Below are 26,525 nucleotides of genomic sequence, written 5' to 3' on the forward strand. Positions count from 1 at the left end.
TGTCCTTGTTGGGCAATCTGCTGCGATTGCTGAGCGACCACCGTGGGAAGGTCAGCGAGACTAGGCAGCGGCACCTCAGCGGGATCCATGGCCGGATCTACTGTCACGATTCGGCTTCCAGGTAGTGGATCCTCTGTGTCAGCGAGGGATTGGCGTGGACCGTGCTAGTGGACCGGTTCTAAGAGGCTACTGGTTTTCACCAGAGCCCGCCGCAAAGCGGGATGGTCTTGCTGCGGCAGTAGCAACCAGGTCGTATCCACTAGCAACGGCTCAACCTCGCTGACTGCTGAGAAGGCGTGGGACAGAAGGACTAGGCAGAGGCAAGGTCAGACGTAGCAGAAGGTCGGGGGCAGGCGGCAAGGTTCGTAGTCAGGATGGATAGCAGAAGTTCAGGTAACACAGGCTTTGGACACACTAAACGCTTTCACTGGCACAAGGCAACAAGATCCGGCAAGGGAGTGCAAGGGAGGAGATCAGATATAGCCAGGGAGCAGGTGGAAGCCAATTAAGCTAATTGGGCCAGGCACCAATCATTGGTGCACTGGCCCTTTAAGTCTCAGAGAGCTGGCGCGCGCGCGCCCTAGAGAGCGGAGCCGCGCGCGCCAGCACATGACAGCAGGGGACCGGGACGGGTAAGTGACCTGGGATGCGACTCGCGAGCGGGCGCGTCCCGCTGTGCGAATCGCATCCCCGACGGCCATGACAGTGCAGCGCTCCCTGACCGGGGCTGACCGGGGCGCTGCAGGGAGAGAGACGCCGTGAGCGCTCCGGGGAGGAGCAGGGACCCGGAGCGCTAGGCGTAACAACAGTAAGATGAGGGAGTAACAGTCAGAACACAATGGGTTAACATGCATTATATACAATATTAACAGGAAGATAAACAAACAGAAAGGATAGCCAGCAAGCCATATCAGAAAGCCAAGAGGACAACAGAAGTACCGAATCGAATATAAAAGGGTTAACCAATATCAGAGCCAAAGTCACCGAACCGGGAAACAGAACAGCATAGCAAGTATAATGAAAATTTTCCTTTATATAGTGCACAATTAACCGTTTAGGTATATACTCATTAGATATCCAAATTACAAGGAAAGGACCCAGAATCTAAAGGGATACACACATAATACAATTGTACTAGTATAAAAACAAATAGATAAAATATATAATATATAGAAAATGTATAGAAATGTATAGAAAATAAATTTTTATTCTTACAAAAACTATCAGACTTTTTCGATTGTTTCATTTAATCCCTGAGGGCATAGCGTAGCTGAATGTTTTCATTATACTTGCTATGCCTGAGGAAGCTGCCCATGCACAGTGAAACGTGTTGCATGACTGATGCGTTGGTTCTGGTCAGCACCAAAATTTTCCTGCATTTGTTGTGAAGTTTGTTCGTGTTCCTGTAGATAATATTCAAATCAGCCAAGTAACTGCAAATATTTTACACATCTACTTAAGTTACATTAAAGATCCAACACCTCCCAGGAACCCCTTCTTCTTCTGGGTTTTGTTTTAACGCTTGTTCTGCTGATTTGCAGATGGTAAGTGGAAGGTTTAATTTCTGTTATATCTGACACTGTTTATTAGTTTAGTGTAGAAAACAAAATCTTTAATTCAGCAGAGTTTTAGTGCATTGTAAGATTTTAGCTTAAAGAGGTACTCCGGTGAAAACCTTTTTTTTTTTTTTTTTTTTTTAATCAACTGGTGCCAAAAAGTTAAACAAAATCTTAATCCTTCCAGTACTTCTTAGCTGCTGAATACTACAGAGGAAATTCTTTTCTTTTTGGAACACAGTGCTCTCTGCTGACATCATGACCACAGTGCTCTCTGCTGACATCTCTGTCCATTTTAGGAACTGTCCAGAGCATATGTTGGCTATGGGGATTTTCTCCTACTCTGTACAGTTCTTAAAATGGACAGAGATGTCAGCAGAGAGCACTGTGCTCGTGATGTCAGCAGAGAGCTCTGTGTTCCAAAAAGAAAATAATTTCCTCTGTAGTATTCAGCAGCTAATAAATACTGGAAGGATTAAGATTTTTTAATAGAAGTAATTTACAAATCTGTTTAACTTTCTGGCACCAGTTGATTTGAAAAAATAAAATAAAAAAAATTTTCCACCGGAGTACCCCTTAAACTCCTTCAGGACGAAGGGCGTACATGTACGCCACTCGCCCGGTCCTGGTGTTTAAAACGGGGTCACACCGGGTCGGTCCTGGCTGCTAACGATAGCCAGGACCCTGGGCTAATAGCATGCGGCACCGATCGTTGTGCCGCACGCTATTAACCCTTTAGACGTGGCGATCAAAGTTGATCGCCGCGTCTAAAAATGAAAGTAAATGGTTCCCGGCAGCTCTTGAGCTGAGCAATCGAACCCCTATCTTGCTGATCCATGCAAAGCTATGGCTTTTAAAAGACACAGCGTAATTTAAAATAAATAGATACCTGTATAGCTGTATAGGAGAGTGCCGCGCATTAGCAATATAGAAGTTCACAGGAGCGGTTTATGGACTTTAAATAGGGGCTGTGAATAAGAAATAGAAAGTGCCATATTGTACATTTGTGTGGCTAACAGATGCTGATAACATATGTACATAAAAACTATATGCAATAAAAGAAGCCACTATATACCTGTCTATAATATCGGCATTTGCGCAAGTGGCTGAATAAAATGCAAATCCCAAATGATTCTCAGGTGGAGAGATTGCTGAGAAAACAAAGTCTTATGTGTTGTATAGGCCACTGTAACCAATACTTTTTAGGTATAATTGTACCTGCGGTTTCCGTGCGTTTCCTATGCGATAGTTGTTCAGATGCTGCTAAGTCCAAAGGAAAAGTCTGTGTCCAATATTGTGACAGGTGACAGGAGGACACTCCGGCTGGTGGCGTCTCAACCATGACTTTCTCGGTTCGCAGTTAATCTGATGGTGTTTGACTGTAAGTAGTGATGTCACTACTGTGGTTGTAGAGGTCCACAAGCCTTTCCAATGCGTTTCAGAAACAAAGAGGCAGTATCCTTCGTCAGGGATGGTATGTCTGTGACCTCTGCTGTCTTATATAACCTGTGAATGATGAAACCTCCCATTGTATTGTCTTCTTGTTTAATTTGTAGATCTTTACGTAGATGTTATAATTCCAAGTTGTTTCAGGATTGCTGACTGATTCCAATGTATCATGTGTGTTTTAATATATATATAATAAAAAGCCAAAGATCTCAAATTCAGAATTCAAGCCATGTGGGATCAAAGTATTCATATTAAAAATCCACCTTGATTCGGCTCTAGCTGCGGTATGAAGTTGCCTCCTCTCCAATTCGGGGTGATTTTTTTCTCTCCTGAAAAAATTAGATCCAGTAAGTTGTTGCTGATGTTTTTCTTTATAATGTAAAGACAGGGGATGTGCCTCATATCCCCTTTGGACATTATATGTATGTTCCCCTAATCTGATCCGCAACTGCCTTTTCGTACGACCTATATATTTTGTTGCAAGGGCATTGAATTCCATTTATAACGCCAGATTCTTTATAGAAGAAATAGCAATACAAATACAGCATCCAATCACAAACCAACAACAATAACAAAACAAAACAGTTAAACAGGATAGTTTTTAAAAACGAGGAAAAAGGTCAGAAAGAGGCAAAAGAGGAGGGAAATGCACAAAAAAAGACAATAAAACCAGCATCATATAACGATCAAATACAAAAAATTTATAATCTTAGTGAACATAAACTATCAGAAAGTGAAACCAGACTCGTACAAAAAGGATAAAAATTCGCCCCCCACATTAAAGGAGATATCCAGTGGTGAACAACTCATCCCCTATCCTAAGGATAGGGGATAAGTTGCAGATCGCGGGGGGTCCGACCGCTGGGGCCCCCCGCGATCTCCTGTACGCGGCCCCTCCGCACGAAGCGGCGGCCGACACGCCCCCTCAATACAACTCTATGGCAGAGCCAGAGAGCTGCCTTCAGCAATCTCCGGCTCTGCCATAGCGATGTATTGAGGGGCGTGTTGGCCGCCGCCTCGTGCGGTGGTCGACACCCGCTATCTGGCAGGAGAGCCTGGCCCCCGTACAGAGAGATCGCAGGGGGCCCCAGCGGTCAGACCCCCCGTGATCTCCTACTTATCCCCTATCCTTAGGATAGGGGATAAGTTTTTCACCATTGGACTACCCCTTTAAATAAGTTTGAAACATACATTGGTTTAAAAAAGTTTATGCGCAATCTAACTTTATCCCCTTAAGGAATTTTAAAAATCATAACCCTTTCAATTTTGCACCTAAAAATCCATTTTATGGCTTATTTTTTGCACCACCAATTCTTCTTTGCTGTGACATTAGCCATTTTACCCAAAAATCCACGGCAAAACGGGAAAAAAAATCATTGTGAGACAGAATTGAAGAAAAAATTCAATTTTGTAACTTTTGGGGGTTTCCGTTTCCACGCAGTGCATTTTTCGGTAAAAATGACATCTTACCATTATTCTGTAGGTCCATACTTTTAAAATGATACCCTACTTATATAGGTTTGATTTTGTCGTACTTATGGAAAAAATCATAACCACATGCAGGAAAATTTATACATTTAAAAATGTCATCTTCTGACCCCTATAACTTTTAAATTTTTCTGCATATGGGGATGTATGAGGGCTCATTTTTTTTGCGCCGTGATCTGAAGTTTTTATTGGTACCATTTTTGTTTTGATCAGACTTTTTGATTGCTTTTTATTAATTTTTTAATGGACCAAAAATAGGCTATTTTGGACTTTTTTTTTAATTTTTTTTTACGTGTACGCCATTGACTGTGCAGTTTAATTAACTATATATTTTTATAGCTTGGACATTAACGCATGCGGCGATACCACATAGGTTTAGTGATTCTGACTTTTACTTAGGGAAGGGGTTAAATCACATTTATTAACACTTTTTTTAAACTTTTTTTTTGCAATGTTATAGGGGCTATAACATTGCATACACTGTCTTTGAACGCCGTGTCTGAAGGGTTAATACCGGGCATCACTGCGATCGGTGTTGTCCGGTATTAGCCGCGGGTCCCAGCCATTGATGGCTGCTGGGACTGACCCGATATTACGCGGGGTCACCGAGTGACCCCGCGTTATATATATCGCGGGAGCCGGCACAGGACGTAAATATGCCTCCTGCGTCATTAAGGAGTTCAAAAAATACTTTATTAAAAACCCTATGCCGCCCAGAGATCCTTCCTCAACTGTATTCAAACATACTAATCTAAAAAAAAATCTTTTTTTCCTTACCAAGAATATTCAGAAGCAATGCACACCTTTGAAAATATGGTTACTAAGGACTTACGCAAATTAAAAATGAATACCAAGTATCAAAATCATAATTTAACAAAACAAGAACAAGCAGCTATAAAATCTTTACAAACCAACAATAACACTGTGATCTGCCCGGCGGATAAGAGCGGTAGCATTGTCATCTTAGATTATAAAATGTACCATGAAGAATGTCTCAGTCTATTAGGTGATACCCGTACATAAGAAACATTAAGGAAGGATCCAACTTCACAATACAAAGCTGAAATGGATCAATTAATCAAAACAGGCATGGAAAAAGGTATTATCATTATCACAGGAAGCGGAATTCATTAGAATACAAGAACCTAGGATCCCAGCATTATACCAAATCCCAAAGGTACATAAATCCATAAACAACCCCCCAAGAAGGCCGATAGTATCGGGGATTGGTTGTCTCACAGTTTATTTATCAAAATATATCGACACACATCTTTCATACTTTCAGTAGAGCAGCTTGGTTGGGCACATCCATACATCACCACATCCATTTTTAGCGCAATTGTTATATAATATTATATATTTAGTTTACACGCAATAATATTTTGTTGCAGATGTGTTTCTAAAGCTTGCATATATTTTTTTAGTTAGCCATTACCAGTATCATTTTATAGTACTCTTGTCTATTTGGCACAAAGCTATGTAATATGACAGATTTTTCTTGTTAACATGGTACCACGCTATTTTTTACTGTACGTTTTCAGAAAGTGTCCACAATAGCTATGCATTCCTTCTTGGTCAGATTTAGTGACAGCACACACGTGCTTTGGTATAATACAGGATGCCAACAAAGCATTGTTTGATCTCCATGTCTAAAAGTATGTTTTCCAAAAACCCAAGAGGCTCTGAATAGGGAAGAGACTTTTAAGACTTAAAATCACTTGTAAGTGCAAAGCTGCCAATAATAATAGATTTGAGGGAATCCAGGATCATGTTTCAGAACATGGCGCTCAACCTCAAAGCTAAAAATAGTAGAAATTACAGCTCAGTATAATAGAAATTATACATGCTCGAATAGAAATTCCTTTTGACCACATAATTGCCTGGAACAGTGTTGTCACTTGCTGGATGAGTGTGTGGAAGATGAAACGCAGGGCAGATTGGAGGTGTGGAGGGCAGGTGACTTGCCCATCAGCCAAGGGGATACGTTGTATGATTGGGCTATTATTAAATGTATTCAGTTTCCAAAACATTTATCAACTATGCTTCAAGAGGATAAGAACTTGTAAGACGGCATCCTTGGGAACATTCCATGAGTTTCTTTAACAAAAAAAAACCTACGTATAAAGTTGGAGGCATATGATAGTGCAGTACGCTACCCATGGATGTCTATGAGTTCATATTACAGCCCTATACAACTAGGGGGGTTGCATAGATCTTTAATATAGTCATGTTCACTATATCAATAATGAGGGATTAGTGTTAGACTTATCTACTGCTCATAAGAACTGTAAAACAGTACATAGCAGTCTGTAAAGCAGCTAAAACTTTGTATCGCCTCTAGGAAAAGGATTGTAAGTCTAGCCTCTGTAATTCTCCATTCTCAATTTGAACATAACTTGTATTGTGATACAGCTTGCTACAAAGTTGCCTAATGGTAATAAAAACAAAAATGCCAATAAAAGTTCCTCTGATATCCCTTAACGTCTATGAATAGTATCAATGACTTAAATGTATCAAGGCATTGCTGCATTTGGTTATCCAATACACCAGGATTTCTGTGCACACACACTGGTTTACTTTGGAGAGGTTTGAGGAAGTCTTTCAATGATAAAAGTCTATGCAAACATGTTTGCATAGTGGAGTTTAGAATATATAAAAAAGTAAAATTAGCATTTATTGGTATTATATATGACAACTATGCACTAGTCTTACAATAAACATTTTCCTCCCTGGTATAGGGGAATGCCAAACGCATTGTATTATTTTTTAATGGGAAAAAAATCAGCAACTGGTGAGGAGAATGTCTTGGAGCCTTACGAACAAGAGCACCTGGCACCATGACTAATTCCTAGTGCAACCAAATAATCCAAAATGCTCAGTTTAGGCTATGAAAATTCACGTGGTGAACCTGATACCCCAGAAATAGATTGATAAAAATATCCACCAGCACTGGGAGTAGGCAACCGAAATTGTGGGAATCTGTTAGCTGTTCTTAACATAAGGATCATGGTCATGCACCCACCACTTTGCTCACTGAAATATCCACATCTTTCCAGATGGTCGGAGACTGGAAGCTGAGCCAGAAAATCCATATTTTACAATGTAGCAAAGCAGAGCGAGGATATTCTACTATGCAACGCCAGGAAAATATGCTAGTTGTCTGCATTAGCAATCCACATCTTGTGTTGTTAAACTAGCGAAGTCGGTGTCACCTTTTTATGAGAGTTTTTATTGATAGCATTCCTGAAACAGAGAAGAGCTGGGCTGGCCATTCACGGGATGGTTTCTGCCCCTCTAATATCTGCAAAGACCTATCAGAGTGTATAATATCTTATATAGGATTCTAACTATAAAAACTTGCTCAGTTGGCAGTAACAAGGAAAGGGAATTTTTCAAGAATAGACAGTTTTTATGGGGAATTTAAAGTATATTTTCTATGTCGATTTTCGAACATAATAACAGTAACCAAATAGAAAACTGTAAAATCTGTGCACATAACACAAACATAATTTTAGGGAAAATGCTATGCCAATACATGTAGCACATTTATATAAGGAGGACTAACATATATAGCCAGATGCTGAACTGACAACCAATGTAGGGCAGGTTTAGGCTACAAAGTCTTCAGGTTGTTTTAGTGGCGCTCTGACAGTTATGCAACACTCATTTGCAAACAGAAAGAAATGGATCCTGATGGATCCCATTGATACTATATAAGGTCCATTATGGTTCTTGGATTTGTGATGGCAAGAACATAGCTGCAGTCTACAGGTTACACTTGCCAAAATCTTGCATTGACATAAAAAATAAATAAAAGAATTATATATATATATATATATATATATATATATATAGTTTTTAGTACACAAGTCCTAGGGATATGTGACACTGTAACCCAAATGCCATCATGACACTAACTATGGGGTATCGAGCATAAATCCATTCTAATCTGTAAGAAGGCAAACTTGTTATAAACCACCATATACCAGAAAACATTAAGTTCAATAAAGCCACAAAAAATAATACTCATAAAATTGTTTTTATTAATTCTCATTAAAATAACATCATATTATGCACAATGAAGCAGATAGTACTGTTTCCAAATACAACGCAGAGGGTGAGCACTCTCAACAATAAATTATTATGAAAAAGGCTCTATGTATACACAATGGCCCAGATTTATCAAACTGTGTGAGAGAAAAAAATAGAGGGATTTTCTCACAAAAAACAATCACAGCTCAGCTTTCACTTTACTAGAGCTCATTAGCTGAGCTGTGATTGGTTGCTGTGGGAAAATCCCTCTATTTTTTCTCTCACACAGTTTGATAAATCTGGGCCCATATGTATAGTGGGACAATCCCCTACAATATAAAGTATGCTCAGATCAGTATATAAAGTGATTATCAATGTCTGTGTATATCTCAAGTAACTACTCATATAAAGTGACTCTGTGCATAAAGTGACAAATGGAAATTATTTACTACCAGTGTAGCGCTTATTGCACAAGTCCTATAAACAAGAATAGAACAGCCAGCTCTGACAATCTACATAGGCTGCAAACTCCATACATCAAAATTAACCATCAGATCTTACCCATGTGGGAATAGATAACTGTCGTCCGACCTCTACGATCGTTATGGAGCCCTTTTGAAAAAGGGTTCCGAAACAATCATAGAGGTCGGGGCGGCAGTGTTTGCCCAATTCCAGATGTCTCCTATTATTGTGTTCTTGTCACCCTCAATGTTTTTTGATCTTTGGAGAAAATGCAATATCAGACAAATAAAACCCGAGCAAGCACATAACATTGGTTATGTAGTTTAAGCAAAACTAAAAACTTGCAGTTAACCCTAATGTCCCACTAATGTCACATTTGCAGGGGGGTCCATTATGTTGACACATGGAGAGTTGTTTGGTGGAGTCTGCGCATTGAAGAACTCCCTTAGGTTTCTATGTACCTACCTAGAAGCCCTGTGAGTGTAACATACTGCCCTCTGGCCACAGATACCGGCCATTAGCGCAGCATCCCCGTGCACTATCTTCGAGGAACCTGCTCATGCATCCTCCGCTTAGACTGTTCTGCTGAGTCTTTCTCAGGGCAACTCCACTGTTGGCGAGTATGACATCTGGTTCCGAACCCTGGCGTCGGAGTTGGCCTGGAATAATGAAGTTCTCTGCGCTACTTTCAAGAGACGATGATCAAGTCAAATTAAGGATGTCCTTGCTGCCGGGGAATTGCCATCTACCTTGAACGAACTAATACAATTGGCATCCGGGATCTACGACAAGAAAGGGAATCTGCACAACCTCGCTGCTTTCCTCGGCTGGCGTCAGTCTTCCAGCAACCACCGCAATCCCTCCGCAGTGGAGGCTATGCAAATGGATCGCCTGACCCTGCAGGAAAGGACTCGCCGACGAACCAAAAATCTTTGTCTATACTGCGCCAGTGCAGACCACTTTCTTAAAGGGGTACTCCGGTGAAAACCTTTTTTCTTTTAAATCAACTGGTGGCAGAAAGTTAAACATATTTGTAAATTACTTCTATTAAAAAATCTTAATCCTTCCAGTACTTATTAGCTGCTGAATGCTACAGAGGAAATTCCTTTCTTTTTGGAACACTGATGACATCACGAACACAGTGCTCTCTGCTGACATCTCTGTCCATTTTAGCAACCATGCATAGCAGATGCATAGCAGATGTATGCTAAGGGCAGCATGGTGGCTCAGTGGTTAGCACTGCTGCCTTGTAGTGCTGGGGACTTGGGTTCAAATCCCACTAAGGACAACAATAAATAAAGCGTTATTATTATTATAATAACATCAGCAGAGAGAACTGTGCTTGTGATGTCATCAGAGAGCATTCCAAAAAGAAAAGAATTTCCTCTGTAGTATTCAGCAGCTAATAAGTACAGGAAGGATTAAAAAATTTTAATAGAAGTAATTTACAAATATGTTTAACTTTCTTCCACCAATTGATTTAAAAGAAAAAAGGTTTTCACCGGAGTACCCCTTTAAGGATTGTCCTCTGCGTCCTCAGCCACAGGGAAACGCTCGCACCTAGGGTTTGTTGGAGAGGTCTCCCTAGGTGTGAATTCCTCCTCTTCACACTTAAATGTGATGGTTCAGCTTCTTCTTCCCTCCAAAGAGAACCTCTCAGTTCTGGCCTTCCTGGACTCTGGCTCTTCGGGAAACTTTGTTGATGCCTCTCTAGTGCATAAGGATCGTCCGCCTCCTGGAACCTCTGTTCTTCTCTATGGTCAATGGAGAAAAACTGGACTGTACCGTGCTTTACTGCACAGAACCCCTGTTGATGCAGGTAGGAGTCTCCCATAGGGAGAACTTGTCCTTCTACGTACTTTCACACTGTACGTCAACTCTCTTGCTTGGTCTACCTTGGTTGCAGCTCCATGCCCCACAGCTGAATTAGAAAACCGGAGAAGTCCTTCGCTGGGGTCCGCACTGCAACAATCACTGCATTCACATACGTGTGACCAAGTTGGAACCTTCGTCTAGACCTCTACCCAGTTTACCTTCATCTCTCCAGCATTTAACTGATGTCTTCAGCGAAAAGCAAGCCTTGAAGTTTTGCCTCCACATCATCCATACGATTCTCCAATTGACTTGCTGCCCAGTACCACACCTCCCAGGGGCCGTATCTACCCCTTGTCTGTTCCAGAAACCCAGGCCATGTCAACCTATATCCAGGAGAACCTACAGAAAGGATTTATCAGGAAGTCCTCTTCTCCTGCCGGAGCTGGGTTCTTCTTTATGGAAAAGAAAGATGGGTCGTTGCGTCCTTGCATTGACTACTGGGGACTGAATAAAATTACAGTTAAAAACCATTATCCCCTTCCTTTAATCTCGTAGTTGTTTGACCGTCTGCAAGGTGCCAGGATTTTTCTCCAAATTGGATCTTCGAGGTGCCTATAACTTAATTCGTATAAGAGAAGGGGACGAGTGGAAGATCGCATTCAATACTCGAGATGGACATTTCGAATATCTTGTTATGCCGTTCGGACAATGTAATGCTCCAGCAGTCTTCCAGGAGTTTGTCAATTAAATTTTTCGGGACCTTCTCTTCTCTGGTGTCGTTGTCTATTTGGATGACATCCTCCTCTGTTCACCCAATCTCCACATTCATCGTCTCCATCTCCGTCAAGTTCTGCAGTGTCTCGAGGACAACCAACTCTACGCAAAACTTGAAAAGTGTACCTTTGAAAAGACCAGCCTTCCATTTCTGAGATATATTGTTACCAGTCAAGGACTACAAATGGACCTAACAAGTTATGCACTGTACTGGAGTGGCCTCAACCAACTGGACTGAAGGCGATTCAGCGCTTCCTTGGCTTTGCCAATTACTATCGACAGTTTATTCCCCACTACTCCACCCTGGTTGCCCCCATTGTATTCCTAACCAAAAAAGCTGCCAATCCTAAGGTCTGGACTCCAGAGGCCAAAAAAAGTTAAAGTCTGCCTTTGCATCTGCTCCAGTGTTGTCAAAACCTGATCCAGACACGCCATTTACTTTAGAGGTCGATGCGTCTTCTGTCGGTGCAGGAGCAGTCTTGACACAAAGATCTTTCAAGGGTAAGACTGTGACTTGCGGATTCCTCTCGAAGACCTCCTATAGAGAATTTATACTATAGGAGATCGAGAGCTCCTGGCTATTAAGTTGGCCTTGGAAGAATGGCGTCCTCTCTTAGAGGGCTCTGTGCATCCAATAACCATCTAATCAATAACCATCTATACGGATCACAAGAACTTGCTTTATCTTCAGTCAGCCCATCTTCTCAATCCTCGTCAGGCTCGCTGGTCCCTGTTCTTCTCCAGATTTAACTTTTTTTATTCATTTTCATCCAGCAGAGAAGAATCTTCGGGCTGATGCTCTATTTAGATCTTCGGAGGTACAAGACCTGGAACCCCATCTGCGACATATTGTCCCTCCGGATCGTCTTATTTACGCAGCACCGGCAATAGGTTTCTCCTTGTTTGAGACTCCGGATCTTGAAATGGGGTCATTCTTCTCTGTTGGCAGGTCATGCTGGTATCCGTAAATCCTTGCAACTAATTTCTCGACAGTATTGGTGGCCCACTCTGAAACAGGATGTCATGGACTTTGTTCGTTCTTGCTCTGTTTGTGCCCAGGACAAAACACCACGCGCCAAGCCTGCCGGTCTACTACATCCTTTGCCTGTTCTTGATCTGCCCTGGTCTAACATTGCAATGGACTTTATTACGGATCTTCCTCCTTCTAGCGGCAAAACACTCATCTGGGTTGTTGTGGACCGATTTTCTAAGATGGCTCATTTTGTACCTTTGCCTGGGTTACCATCCGCACCTCAATTAGCCAAACTGTTCTTTTCCCATATCTTCCGTCTCCATGGATTGCCGACACATATTGTCTCTGACCGAGGAGTCCAGTTTGTCTCCAAATTCTGGAGGGCACTCTGTTCACAACTTCAAGTTAATTTGGATTTCACCCCCAGTCTAATGGTCAAGTTGAGAGGGTAAATCAGATTTTGGGGGATTATCTTCGCCACTTTTTCTCCACCCGCCATGACAACTGGTCTGATCTTCTACCCTGGGCTGAGTTTTCATACAACCATAGGGATATCGAATCCACAGGAACTTCACCCTTCTATGTAATCTATGGACTTCATCCTTGTCCTCCTCTACCCTTACCTTCTTCCTCCGGAGTCCCTATGGCTGATGAACTAGTATGGAACTTCACCGGCATTTGGAAGAAGACTTGTCTCTCCCTTCTTCCTGCCACGACCTGTATGAAATCTCAAGCGGACAAGAAAAGGCGTCCTCCTCCTGAATTTTCACCTGGGGACAAGGTATGGCTGTCATCGAAATATATCCACTTCAGAGTACCTTGCTACAAACTGGGACCACACTATTTGGGGCCTTTCAAGGTCGAGAGGTCTTAATCCAGTGGCTTATTCGCTACATCTGCCTTCCTCCCTCCGGATCCCAAATTCTTACCATGTCTCCCTCCTGAAACCAGTCATCTATATCTGATTCACTAGAAAGGACATTTCTCCCACTCCCATCTCTGGTACCTCTGATGTATATTCTGTCAAGGAAATTCTGGACTCCAAGCTCATCAGAGGTAAACGTTTCTTTCTTGTAGATTGGGAGGGATTCGGTCCTGAAGAGAGGTCTTGGGAGCCACAGAATAACATCCTGGATCAGGATCTTCTCAAAAGATTCTTGAGCCGTAAAAGGGGGGGGGGGGAGACCAAAGGGGAGGGGGTACTGTAACATACTGCGCTCCGGCCACAGACACCAGCCGGGATTCACATCGCGGGACGCGCCCGCATGCGAAACACGGCCCGTCTCTTACCTCACTCCACTCCTACAGCTGCTTCCTCTCAGCCCCGGAGCACGCGTCCCCGTCCCTTAGTCCACGCGCACACCGGAGCTTTGAAATTTAAAGGGCGCCCATAATTTGTGAATACACCTGTCACCATGTTATAAGTTATTTGCACCTCCCATGCCCCCCTTCCGGATCTTCAGTGCTTATTGCCTAAGAGAAAGCGTTCCCATTGCCTGTTTTGCCTACCCGTGTTTCCTGACCTTCCTGCTACCTTTTTTGACTCCAAACCTTTGCCGTCTGCTTAGACCTTCTGCTACATTGACTACGCCTCTGCCTCATTCTCCGGTACCTTGCTTTGCCCAGTTACCTGTGTGGTCGAGCCGTTTCGGGGGTAGCAGGGGTGTCGCCTGCCGAAGCAAATCCATCCTGCTTTGCGGCGGACTCTGGTGAAGACCGGCGGCACCTTAGACTCCGCTCCCTGATACGGTACGAGTCATCAGCCACACAGGTAGAGGATCCACATCCAGTTTCGGGACAGCCCGCATTCAGGTGCGTGACAATGAGTAGTATTATTCATGATTATTTTCTTAACATTCAAAGAAAAATCACCATTGACCAACTTGGAGAATGACACATCTGATTTTTAGAACTCCCACTAGTCTGAAAAACACAAGGGTCCGCCAAGTCCTCTTTTCAGCTGAAAAGTCTGTCATGTAGTGAATGAATAGTAATGTCAGAAAGAGACAAATGTGATAGATCCATACAAGTCTGTGGAGAGAATGGTGTCTTAAGTCATCTCACTGTTATTGTGGGCCCCAGGGGCTGGACTTGAATCTATCAGATTTTTAAGTCCTATTTGAATGACAGCTCATTTAAAAAAAATTATTGTCTTGGGGCAACCGCTTTAGAGTCACTTTAAAATAAAAAATGTTAACGCACAGACTTATCCAGCTCATATTATCTGTGTGAATTGCACACCTATGTGCCAAAATTCTATCTTCTGCATTTTAGTCTATGACCAACAGCTTCTTTCTCAGGAGAAACTTACAAGGGCACAATATGCTTAGGTCACATACTATCTTGTGAAATGTTTTCTTTTGTGATATGGGTATTGAATATCTTTGCACTGCAAGTCATAATTTTTTGTCCAAGCCAAAACTCTGATATGCTTGGCAAATGACTCAAAGGTAGTCACTATCTTGGTTTGGGTTATTGAATTGAATGGGACCCATGACAATCACAGATAGGTCGGCAGGCAATTTTGAGATTTTGCCTCAGAGACATTAATTGTTGATAATTGTTACATGTTCTATATGCTGTTTACTCCAGTTGTCAACATTTTGGGTAAAGATGAGAAATCATTTGGTGTGACAGATATACTATAATAGGCAACATCTGTTGTTAGATATGCATTTTATATTATAACCATAACTCTCTTGTTTTATTTCTCAGCATGGGAATGAGTCATGATGATGACCACCCATCATGTTCTGGGCGTTCCCACATAATGTCCGGAGAGTGGGTTAAAGGTCGGAGCCCAAGTGATCTCTCATGGTCAACCTGCAGTCGTGAGGAGCTGGAGAACTTCCTAAAGTGAGTTTACCCTTATATGAATATAACAGCTGTCTCCACATGTCAATAGTTGCATTTTGTATTTTTTTTTTTTATCAGATATTTTTTATTGAGTTTTACATTTTTTTTTAAACAAACATACAAAGAAAGCCCCCCCACCCTGCCAGTCCACCCCCCCCAACAACCAATCCGTCTCAACCCCGCACAATAAAAAAAAGAAACAACATCCGTTTGCATCACAGTAAACAAAATCGTGAACCTAACAGAAGTATGAGTGTTCCAGTTCAGACCTCCACACGAACAAACCACATCCAGTCTGGGGGCATGCACACAAGCATATCAGTCAGTCGGCAGTAACCCATACTCTACAGAAAGAGGGCGAACATTCAGGCTCATACCACACAGCACACTCACCAGCAACAACACAGAACACAACAAAGTGAGAAAACAGTCACTTAAAGGGGTACTCCGACGCTTAGGCATCTTATCCCGCCGCTAGGGACCCCCGTGATTTTGCACGCCGCACACCGTTAAAATCAGTCCCCAGAGCGTGTTCGCTACGGGTCTGATTACTGTCGCGGGGCCGGAGCATTGTGACCCCCCCTCCCATAGGCTTGCATTGAGGGGACTGATTTTAGCAGGGTTCGGCGTGCAAGATCACGGGGGTCCCCAGCGGCGGGACCCCCGCGATCAGGCATCTTATCCCTATCCTTTGGATAGGGGATAAGATGTCTAAGCGCCGGAGTACCCCTTTAAGGGTCAGCCCCAGGAGGGTCAAACCTCTGCACCCAAGGGCCCCAAATGCCATCAAACTTATGTTCAACCTTACGCTTTACATAGATTGTCGATATCTCTGGCACTCCCATATATATGAATGGATAACGTGGCAGCTGCAGCTTCAGGACATGATTAGAGCCTAGGCCCTGTTCTGGAGATCGCAGGGGGGCCAGTGGTCAGACCCCCAAGATCAGACTAATCTATGGATAGAAGATACATTTTTGGGGGGCTGGATAACCCCTTTAATCTATAGCACTGCATATATATAGTAATCTAGACTGAACAGAAATGTAAACTAGCATCTCTATTAAGACTCCCTATTCACAAAATGCTTTTAAAAACACCAGAGGTACAGAACCACTCAAATATGGCATTTTGGCATATACTGGGTAGATTTGGTTTAGCATACTTTTTTTTTCCGGTATAGGAAACCTTAGACTACTATGTACTCCCATGCAGGGGGATACAGTAAAAAAGTATAAACCATGTCAAACACACACAAAAAAAAAGTCTATGGGTGACGTATCCCACTGTGTGAAACACTTGCATAATAAGTGTTTCACAGCTTTTTGGTGATTTTATATGCTAAGAGATTCTCCCTATGTATACATTCAATATACGCTCACAACAAAATGTGAACAAGTGGAAAGAGAAGGCATCCACAACATTTTAGTTTATTAAAGAACTGGTCATAATCTCTTTCACTGGAAGAGATTCGACTCCCAAGAGTCTCTGGTTAAAATTATTCCCTGGGTCATGGGATTGAAACTAATGTGTTCCGCTTGTTAGAGGGAACTAGTAATCACTTTCATGCTGCCTGAACCACAAGATTGGGATGGACCTCTGGCTGCCTCACCTGCCTTGATTGACAGATCCCTACCTATACCCAAACAAATAAAGATCTATCAATCATCGCTGGGGGAGCAGAGAGAAGCTGCCAGGGACCGCCCCAATGACTTGTGGTTCTGGAAGCAAGAAAGTCATAACAGGGTCCCTTTAAAGGCCTTTTACACAGGCAGCCATTTATTGCCAATTATTGGCCTGTCTAAAAGGTCTTATAATAGGCGTTTACATTGCTGATCAGAGCTCATATCGGATAACTATTTACCTGTGTAACCCTTACAGTACAGTTATCAGATATTCATCTTATATAGAGGCCTTTCTTTCTTTCCTTGTGCCGATCATATGACCGGGATAGATTTGTATTCACTGGAAGTAAACAATTAAGGAACTGATATAGAAAGTATACTGGAAAATGTTATACCTTTTCATTAAACAAGGAATAATCCTTATTTGCTGAAAGTGGAATACCTTTTTGACTCTGTGACCACACAAGGGATCTGTGGGATCTGTAACAGAAAAAGCTCCAACCACTATAAAGCTACACTGAGAAATTATTCAGATCCCAATTGTAGACCTATTTATGTAAATTTCAATATTAGCATTTTATTTTACTGTGCATCGTAAGTGAGGAATTAATTCCTTTATTACACGTATTTTCCACTTTAGACGCAATATGTTGGTCTTATTGTATTGCACGGAACCTCGCATTCATTTTCATTGAATTTTATACAGATCCAAAGTGAGCTCATGTCTGCTAGTGACAGACCCTCGCAGTCATCATGCCGTCAGGCTTCCCCACAAGCTGCCTGGGATGCATTATAGTGCCAGTGAGCAGTGCCAGATCCTGTTTGGCAGCAACGCCACCTTCTGCAAAAACATGGAGGTGAGAGAGTAAAGGAAGGGACCATGGAACTTCTGGTCAGTAAATGTGTTGTAGCAATATACTTTACTCATAGACATTTCATAAGATGTCTCTTCCCTTCATATTATTTTCATGCTTCCATTTATGCTGTGTTTTGTTACTATTAAAAATGTATTATTTGTCCATATGGTATATGAATAAAGGCTATGTTCCATAGGTAAACCACATTAGACCTAGTATTGATACCTGACAAAAAGACACCTTATTATAAGTGATTACAGATGACAGATACCAGTGTTATAAGTAGCAGCTCGGGGATTTGCTATGCTATGGGGATTTTCTCCTACTCTGTCCATGTCAGGAACTGTCCAGAGCAGGAGCAAATCCCCATAGCAAACTTATCCTGCTATGGACAGAGGTGTCAGCAGAGAGCACTGTGGTCAGACAGAAAAGAAATTCAAAAAGAAAAGACTTAATGTGGAGCATACAGCAGCTGATATGTACTGGAAGGATTAAGATTTTTAAATAGAAGTAATTTACAAATCTGTTTAACTTTCTGACACCAGTTGATTTTAAAAGAAATGGACATGGACAAATCTGTGTCTGACAGCTCCCAAGCTAAAGTACTATGCCTGCAGCTGTCAGAGATGATGAATGTGCTGAGTTAAGTTGAGCAGGGAGAGCAGAGAGCCTAATATACAGTCCACTCAGGAGCTCTCGGACTTTCATGTCCTGGGTAGGGAGGAATGCAGACTAATGCTTACCCAAACCCCCTGTCCCTACCTGCTTGGACAATTCACCCTGAACGGCAGCCCCCAACTGGTCGAAAGTTCCTACGATGGACTACGTGCAAGGGTGTTAGAGTAGTCTGAATAGTAAGACAGTGCGGGTCAGTAACAAACAGGCAACAAAGGATAACTACACAAGACAGTGGCAGAACAAACTATGGGTAAAACCTATACAACAGCATCCTAGTACCAAAATCTGCAAGACAGAGGAATGGTCAATGTGCAGGCAAATGGTCATGTAACAGAAGGTCAGAAATACAGTAGGTACAGAGAAAAGGAAAATGCTGGTGAAAGGGCAAATTACCACAATCATGGGCTGGGCAACAACTCAGTAGCTGACTATAAATCTCCCACCTTCGGGAGATGTAATTGCCAGTGCTGCATCTGATTGGCCCATAATTCTCACCTCCTGATTGGTCGGTCGACATGCCAATCATGAAAGATGGCCCTGCAATGTGCAGAGTCATTGTCAGGATGACGGGAGAAGCTGTTAGATGTGTCAAACAAAAGACAGAGGCACTGCTCGAGTCGTACTAGGCATGCATGTAACATGGCCACTCTGGGAGGGATGTCACCACGGCTTCTGAAGCAGAGCTGGTGGACAGGAACCATGACTACCAGTTGTCAACAAGAGGAGAGATAAGAGATTTCTACAGAACTAGGCAAGTTTGCTAAATGAAACCAATTGCAAACCTGTTTGTGTTGTTATGCTCTACACATAGAGACATGATTAGAGAGATGGGAATACCCCTTTAAATATCTGACAAATCATTCACCAGTATATTAGCATCACGCTGAGGGGGCCTTGGACCCACTAGAGAAGTATATATTACCTCTGCAGAAAATGATCATTACCACTTTTAATTTCATAGTATTCATTGTTATTATTACAAATACTAGATATATAATCAGTAGGGTCAACAAATACGTTATTTGTGAATTGTCCCATGAAAAAAAGACCCTTGTACCAAGTGACTGGCCCAAAAGGATTTTTTTCTTTTAGAATATTATAACTGCTGCCATTTTTGTGTTAGAGACTGGGCACACTAGAGGCTCTTGTTTTACTCTGGGTGGCCAGTGAACCTTAAAGAGGTATTCCAGGAAAAAACTTTTTTATATATATCAACTGGCTCCAGAAAGTTAAACAGATTTGTAAATTACTTCTATTAAAAAATCTTAATCCTTTCAGTACTTATGAGCTTCTGAAGTTAAGGTTGTTCTTTTCTGTCTAAGTAATCTCTGATGACACGTGTCTCGGGAACCGCCCAGTTTAGAAGCAAATTCCCATAGCAAACCTCTTCTAAACTGGGCGGTTCCCGAGACACGTGTCATCAGAGAGCACTTAGACAGAAAAGAACAACCTAAACTTCAGAAGCTCATAAGTACTGAAAGGATTAAGATTTTTTAATAGAAGTAATTTACAAATCTGTTTAACTTTCTGGAGCCAGTTGATATATAAAAAAAAGTTTTTTCCTGGATAACCCCTTTAAAGACATTTTAGAGTGCTGGAGACTTTTACTCTACACCAATGCCCGCCATATTGTTTCTGTGGTTAGATGTGTCATTGAATTCTTATGTTGAGTGTTTCGAAGGGTATTTAAAGCAAATAAGTACACAACTGTTCTTTCCATGCATTCCAGCCAAATCCTTTCTCTAATGTCACTATATCAGTGCATTATCATAAGCTTCTTTTTTCCCCTAAATATGATATCTCCACTTCTGTGCTCCTGGCACTTTCAGGAACAGCTGGAGTCTTTTTCCTCTTATACAGGAATTAAAGAACATTTACAGTACTTATGTGCCTCTTGTGCATTGGTGCTCTTAAATACATCCTGGAGTATGCCACATATAGTGATGGCCATGCGTTGTGTGTGCACTAGTTTCTTATATCCATAATGGTGAAGCTGCCGGAAAACTTAGATACAGTTACTTGTTTTTTACTGGGTTTTCTGCCTGCTTGTTCCTTGTATCATATATACAGATGTGTTTTTGCTTCTGCTGTGCCTATATTATTTTGTACTGGCTTTAGAACACTGCCTTTATCCAGATTCTCTTAATATACTTTACCATCAGTTCACTCATACAGGATTTAAAAATAAAGGTGATGTCAAGTAAAAGTAACATTTAAAGGGGTATTCCAGGAAAAAACTTTTTTTTTATATATCAACTGGTTCCAGAAAGTTAAACAGATTTGTAAATTACTTCTATTAAAATATCTTAATCCTTTCAGTACTTATGAGCTTCTGAAGTTAAGGTTGTTCTTTTCTGTCTAAGTAATCTCTGATGGCACGTGTCTCGGGAAACGCCCAGTTTAGAAGCAAATTCCCATAGCAAACCTCTTCTAAACTGGGCGGTTCCCGAGACACGTGTCATCAGAGATTACTTAGACAGAAAAGAACAACCTAAACTTCAGAAGCTCATAAGTACTGAAAGGATTAAGATTTTTTAATGGAAGTAATTTACAAATCTGTTTAACTTTCTGGAGCCAATTGATATATAAAAAAAAGTTTTTTCCTGGATAACCCCTTTAATTCACTTGTCATGATCAAAATCTAGGAGCTTGTTAGGAACTCTTACCTTCAAGGTGAACCTTTGGACTGCAGCCGGCCTGACAAAAGAACAAAAGTGAGGTGTGCAGTCTAATAAATTTAATTTGCATTAAAGGGGTATTCCAGGAAAAAACTTTTTTATATATATCAACTGGCTCCAGAAAGTTAAACAGATTTGTAAATTACTTCTATTAAAAAAACTTAATCCTTTCAGTACTTATGAGCTTCTGAAGTTAAGGTTGTTCTTTTCTGTCTAAGTGCTCTCTGATGACACGTGTCTCGGGAAAGGCCCAGTTTAGAAGCAAATCCCCAAAGCAAACCTCTTCTAAATTGGGCGTTTCCCGAGACAGGTGTCATCAGAGAGGATTTAGACAGAAAAGAACAACCTAAACTTCAGAAGCTCATAAGTACTGAAAGGATTAAGATTTTTTAATAGAAGTAATTTACAAATCTGTTTAACTTTCTGGAGCCAGTTGATATATAAAAAAAAAGTTTTTTCCTGGATAACCACTTTAATAAATTATTTTATTATGTTTAATAACTGGAGAGCCGTCCAGGTCCTGATGCAGCAAAGCAGGTCCAAACCATAACATTTCCACCACCATGCTTTACAGTTGATATTAGGCTCTTCTGGTGAAATGCTCTCTTACGTACCTCTCTCTGCTCCAGCGGCACTACTTTGTATCTATCACTTTGAAAAACGTCTGAGATCTCATAGAGACATGTCAAAAGTTTTGATTGTTGGAGGTTTGGGTGCTGACTGAGATCCCCACCAATTTCTGAAATAAGCGGTAAGAAACACTCTTAAGTTCTGAACCCATTCATTTCTGTACTTGGAGAGCAACGCAAGTAGCGCTTGTGGGATTTATAGGAAGGCACTAGACCCCCACTAATCAATACTGATTGATATGCTGGTTCTGATCCACAGCTCTATCTGACCACTCTCTGGTTCTGACACCACTGCCACGTTCTGCTGCCAGTCAGGCAGGGACTACTCTGAGGACCACAACCTAGGGATCCAACCAGTAAGGTGCAAACCTGTGAGAGGTCCCTTGTAAAGAACGGAAGGATCCATTTGGTTTTTCACTTACATCAACTTTACCTTTATATACTGTTTGGATGATGATCAAATATAAATATGTTTAATCTTTTTATGTGTGTGTATGTATATATATATATATATATATATATATATATATATATCTCATTTCTGACCTACTCACAGGATAGGTGATAGATATGTGATTGCTGAGGGTGTGATTGACAGGACGTCCAGCGATCTCAAGAAAGTCCCTAAGTGCTCTTTTTGTAGATGTGCTAAGAACCCCTTAAAGGGGTACTCCACTGGCCAGTGTGGAACTAAATGTTCCAAATGCTGTTTTTGCTCTGCGGTGGTCGACCACGCCCCCTCATCATGACCACGCCCCCTCAATGCAAGTCTATGGTAGGGGGGCGTGATGGCTGGGGCGTGGCTGACCACCGCAGTGCGAAAACAGCATTTGGAACATTTAGTTCCACACTGGCTAGTGGAGTACCCCTTTAATGTTTACCTGCCATCTATATCATCTAAAAGCAGCTATGCAAATGTAATATATTGGAGTAGTGTTTGTTACGCCACTTTGCTGGGCTTGGCTAAACAATATTTATTTCATTTCTACGATCTTTATAATGAAGTTAACGTCACTTGTGTGTACTGTTTGATTTCAGCATCTGATGTGTGCTGGTCTATGGTGTCTGGTGGAAGGAGATGCATCCTGCAAAACCAAACTGGACCCACCGCTGGATGGGACTGAATGTGGAGTAGATAAGGTGAGCACGTGCAGTGGATTGTATGTAAGCTTGTAAACCTAAATGTGGAAATCTTTCCTACAAATATCACAAACTTTATATATTAAACTTGCTGACACTGCCCTGTTCACATATGAATTAGGAGCCTCGGGCAAAAGTTGCCTGGTCTATTCAGATATTATGAAAACAAACATAGTACAGTCACACTACTATTCTTACTGTCAAAAATACCAGAAAACCTGCTTAAATGGGTACTCCGGTGTTTTTTGTTTTTTTTTTTAAATCAACTGGTGCCAGAAAGTTAAACAGATTTGCAAATGACTTCTATTAAAAAAATCTTTACCCTTCCAGTACTTTTTAGCAGCTGTATGCTACAGAGGAAATTCTTTTCTTTTTGAATTTCTTTTTTGTCTTGTCCACAGGGCTCTCTGCTGACACCTCTGTCTGTGTCAGGAACTGTCCAGAGCAGCATACGTTTGCAATGGGGATTTTCTCATGCTCTGAACAGTTCCTGATACGGGCATCAGGTGTCAGCAGAGAGCACTGTGGACAAGACAAAAAAGAAATTAAAAAAGAAAAGAATTTCCTCTGTGGCATACAGCTGCTAAAAAGTACTGGAAGGGTAAAGACTTTTTAATAGAAGTCATTTACAAACCTGTTTAACTTTCTGGCACCAGTTGATTTAAAAAAAAAAAATTTCCACCGGAGTACCCCTTTAAGTTAGGTCTTTTCTTGACCGTTTGGAGTCATCAGACATGGGATCCATATTTGTTTCTATTATAGACCTGATGTGATTGGACATACAATTATGTAGATCAGTAACTATCTAAAAAATGTCTGCATTTCTTAGACAGGTGTGTGTACATACACTTATAGAGCTTCCATGCTGATACTCTAGCATGCATACAATTCCGTATGTAAGTATGGATAGTCCAACCAATGTCGGGAGTTTGTTTTACAGTGGTGCAGAGCTGGGGAGTGTGTGAGCAAGACCCCGATTCCTCAGCATGTAGATGGAGACTGGAGTGCATGGAGCCCCTGGAGTATGTGCAGCCGCACGTGTGGAACTGGAGCTAGATTCAGGCAGAGAAAATGTGACAACCCACCGTGAGTGTCTAGTGTGCTCTAGAGCTGTTGTTTTCTGTTTCCTATTCCTTCCTTTGGTTTTGTAGTTGTGCTATTTTTTTTTATCTCTGAATATCTTTTTTAGTGTTTTTTTTTCTCTTACTTTTTATTGCGTACATCACAATGTCCCTTGGTCTACCTCAAAGAGAATCTGTCAGCTCTTCTACATGTCTCTATAAGTAAAGACTAGTGTTGAGCGGCATAGGCCATATTCGAATTCGCGAATATTCGCGAATATATGGACGAATATTCGTCATATTCGCGAATATTCGCATATTCGTAATGTTCTCGCTTTATTTTCGCATATGCGAATATTCGCGTGTGCGAAAATTAACATATACGAAAATTTGCATATACAAAAATTAACATAAGCTAAATTATCATATGCAAATTTTCGCATATGCGAAAATTCGCACACCAGTCTCACACAGTAGTATTAGAGCCTTCTTACACCACATAAGCTGGAAGCAGAGAGGGATGATCACTGTGATGTGTACTGTGAAAAAAAATACAAAAAAAAACCGAATATTCGTAATTACGAATATATAGCGCTATATTCGCGAATATTCGCGAATATGCGATATTCGCGAATAAAATTTGAATTGCGAATATTCGCGAGCAACACTAGTAGAGACTTGTCTCTGTCTCAGTGGATAAGAAGAACAACAAATTATTACGGGAAATACAAGTATTTACTAACACTTTAGAAGAGAACAAGCAGGTCCAGTCAAGATTTATATTAAAACCTAGTGGACACATGACGTACATAGACGTTGCTGTGTCCTGGTTCTAAGCACACAGCAGTGTACCTGTATGTCACAGTGGATTTACTATTATGAAAGAGCGGCGATCATACTCATGTCTGCCATTAACCATTTAGATGCTGTGATCATGGCATCCAAAGGCTTTGGAACAGGTGCAACTGGGATCGGGATGCTCATCGGACCCACACAGTGAGATCGCAGGGGTCCAATGAGCTGAAATGGCAGAGGAGGTCACTTACTCTTCTGCTGCAGGTTGGATCGTGGCGCCACTAGGCAGAATCAGTGAAGCACCCATCTCCCTGTACAATGCTCTGCAGTGGCAAAGCATTGTACAGGGAATGCAATACAATACTTGCATACAATAGTCCCCTATGAGGACTTAAAAAACCTAAAGTGAAAAGTAATAATGTTTTTTTTTTTATGTTATCAAGGCCCCTTCCCTAATTAAAAATTAAAATTACCCCTTTTTTTCCATTTTACAAATAAATAAATAAACAAATTTGGTATTGCCGTGTTCCATGAAAATAAAAATGTTACCGATAGAAACTACAGATCATGGCAAAAAATTAGCACTCATACAGCCCCATAAAAAAATAAAATTAAAAAAAGTTATAGAGGTCAGAATAGGACAATTTTGTAGTACAGTAATGGAAAAACTATATTAATTGTGTATCATTTGATTCACATTGACTCACATGTCATTTTTACAGTAAAGTGAACTTTTTAAAAACTAAAACCCGATTTTATCAGTTTCTTCCCACAAATATTTATATTTTGATCTGCCGTAAGTTTTTTATGGTAAAATGAAAGGTGTCACTACAAAGTACAATTGGTCTTGCAAAAAAAAAAAAAGCTTCATGATGGTCTGTAGAAAAAAAAAAAAAGAAAATGCTAAAATTTTCATTGGTTGTGTCCTTAAGGGTTTAATATCAGTGGTACAGTAAACAATATTATTTTTATTTGTGAATTATATGTCTTTGAATTTGGGGATTTTAAAATGTACAGATTTCGTATTTTTTATTTTGTTTAAACAAATTAAAAAAGCAAAAGACTTACAACTAAATGTATAGGAACAAAACGAAGAATAACATATTTTGGAGATTGTAAATAATAAAATACTGAGACAGGAGCAGTTCAGCATACATATCAAACATACCAGGTAGATATGAGCGAAATTACAGTTCTTTGAGTCCTCACGAACCTCGCGGCTCGGCGGTTGCTGACTTTGGCCTGCAGAAATGAGTTCAGCTTTCAGGTGCTCCGGTGGGCTGGAGACTCTCTCCTAGAACTGTATCCACATTTTCCAGCCCACCGGAGCACCTGAAAGCTGAAATAATTTATGCAGGCCAAAGTCAGCCAACGCCGATCCGCGAGGTTCGTGCAGAATCGAAGTACTGTAACTTCGCTCATCTCGAATACCAGGACTCAAAGTTACTCATAGAGGATCAGAATTAAGAAACTGGACGTCCAGTATACCATCTAGTAGTGAGATGGACAATCCACACAAGATCAAGTAACAATTCTCCCTGCCAGGTACAAGGCTTGTAGAATATTTGAGCACATTTAGTATTGGAACATTGAGAACAGCCCGATCAGGTGCCATTTTCAAATCGATTATAGCGTCAGAATAAGGTACACTGAAGAC

The 26,525-nt window shown here is 41.1% G+C and overlaps 1 protein-coding gene across 5 annotated transcripts in view; it reads left to right on the top strand.

Moving 5' to 3' along the window:
- Window positions 1-26,525, top strand: part of ADAMTS17 (ADAM metallopeptidase with thrombospondin type 1 motif 17) — a 250,758-nt gene that overhangs the window by 117,331 nt on the left and 106,902 nt on the right. For all 5 annotated transcript variants that reach the window (XM_056571810.1, XM_056571808.1, XM_056571809.1 and 2 more), the window contains 4 exons: window positions 15,265-15,405; window positions 17,737-17,887; window positions 22,911-23,012; window positions 23,953-24,098. In XM_056571810.1, coding sequence (XP_056427785.1) covers window positions 15,265-15,405; window positions 17,737-17,887; window positions 22,911-23,012; window positions 23,953-24,098 — 540 coding nt within the window. The remainder of the gene's footprint in view (window positions 1-15,264; window positions 15,406-17,736; window positions 17,888-22,910; window positions 23,013-23,952; window positions 24,099-26,525) is intronic.

This window comes from Hyla sarda, chromosome 4, assembly GCF_029499605.1.
Source record: "Hyla sarda isolate aHylSar1 chromosome 4, aHylSar1.hap1, whole genome shotgun sequence".
Taxonomy (NCBI): Eukaryota; Metazoa; Chordata; class Amphibia; order Anura; family Hylidae; genus Hyla; species Hyla sarda.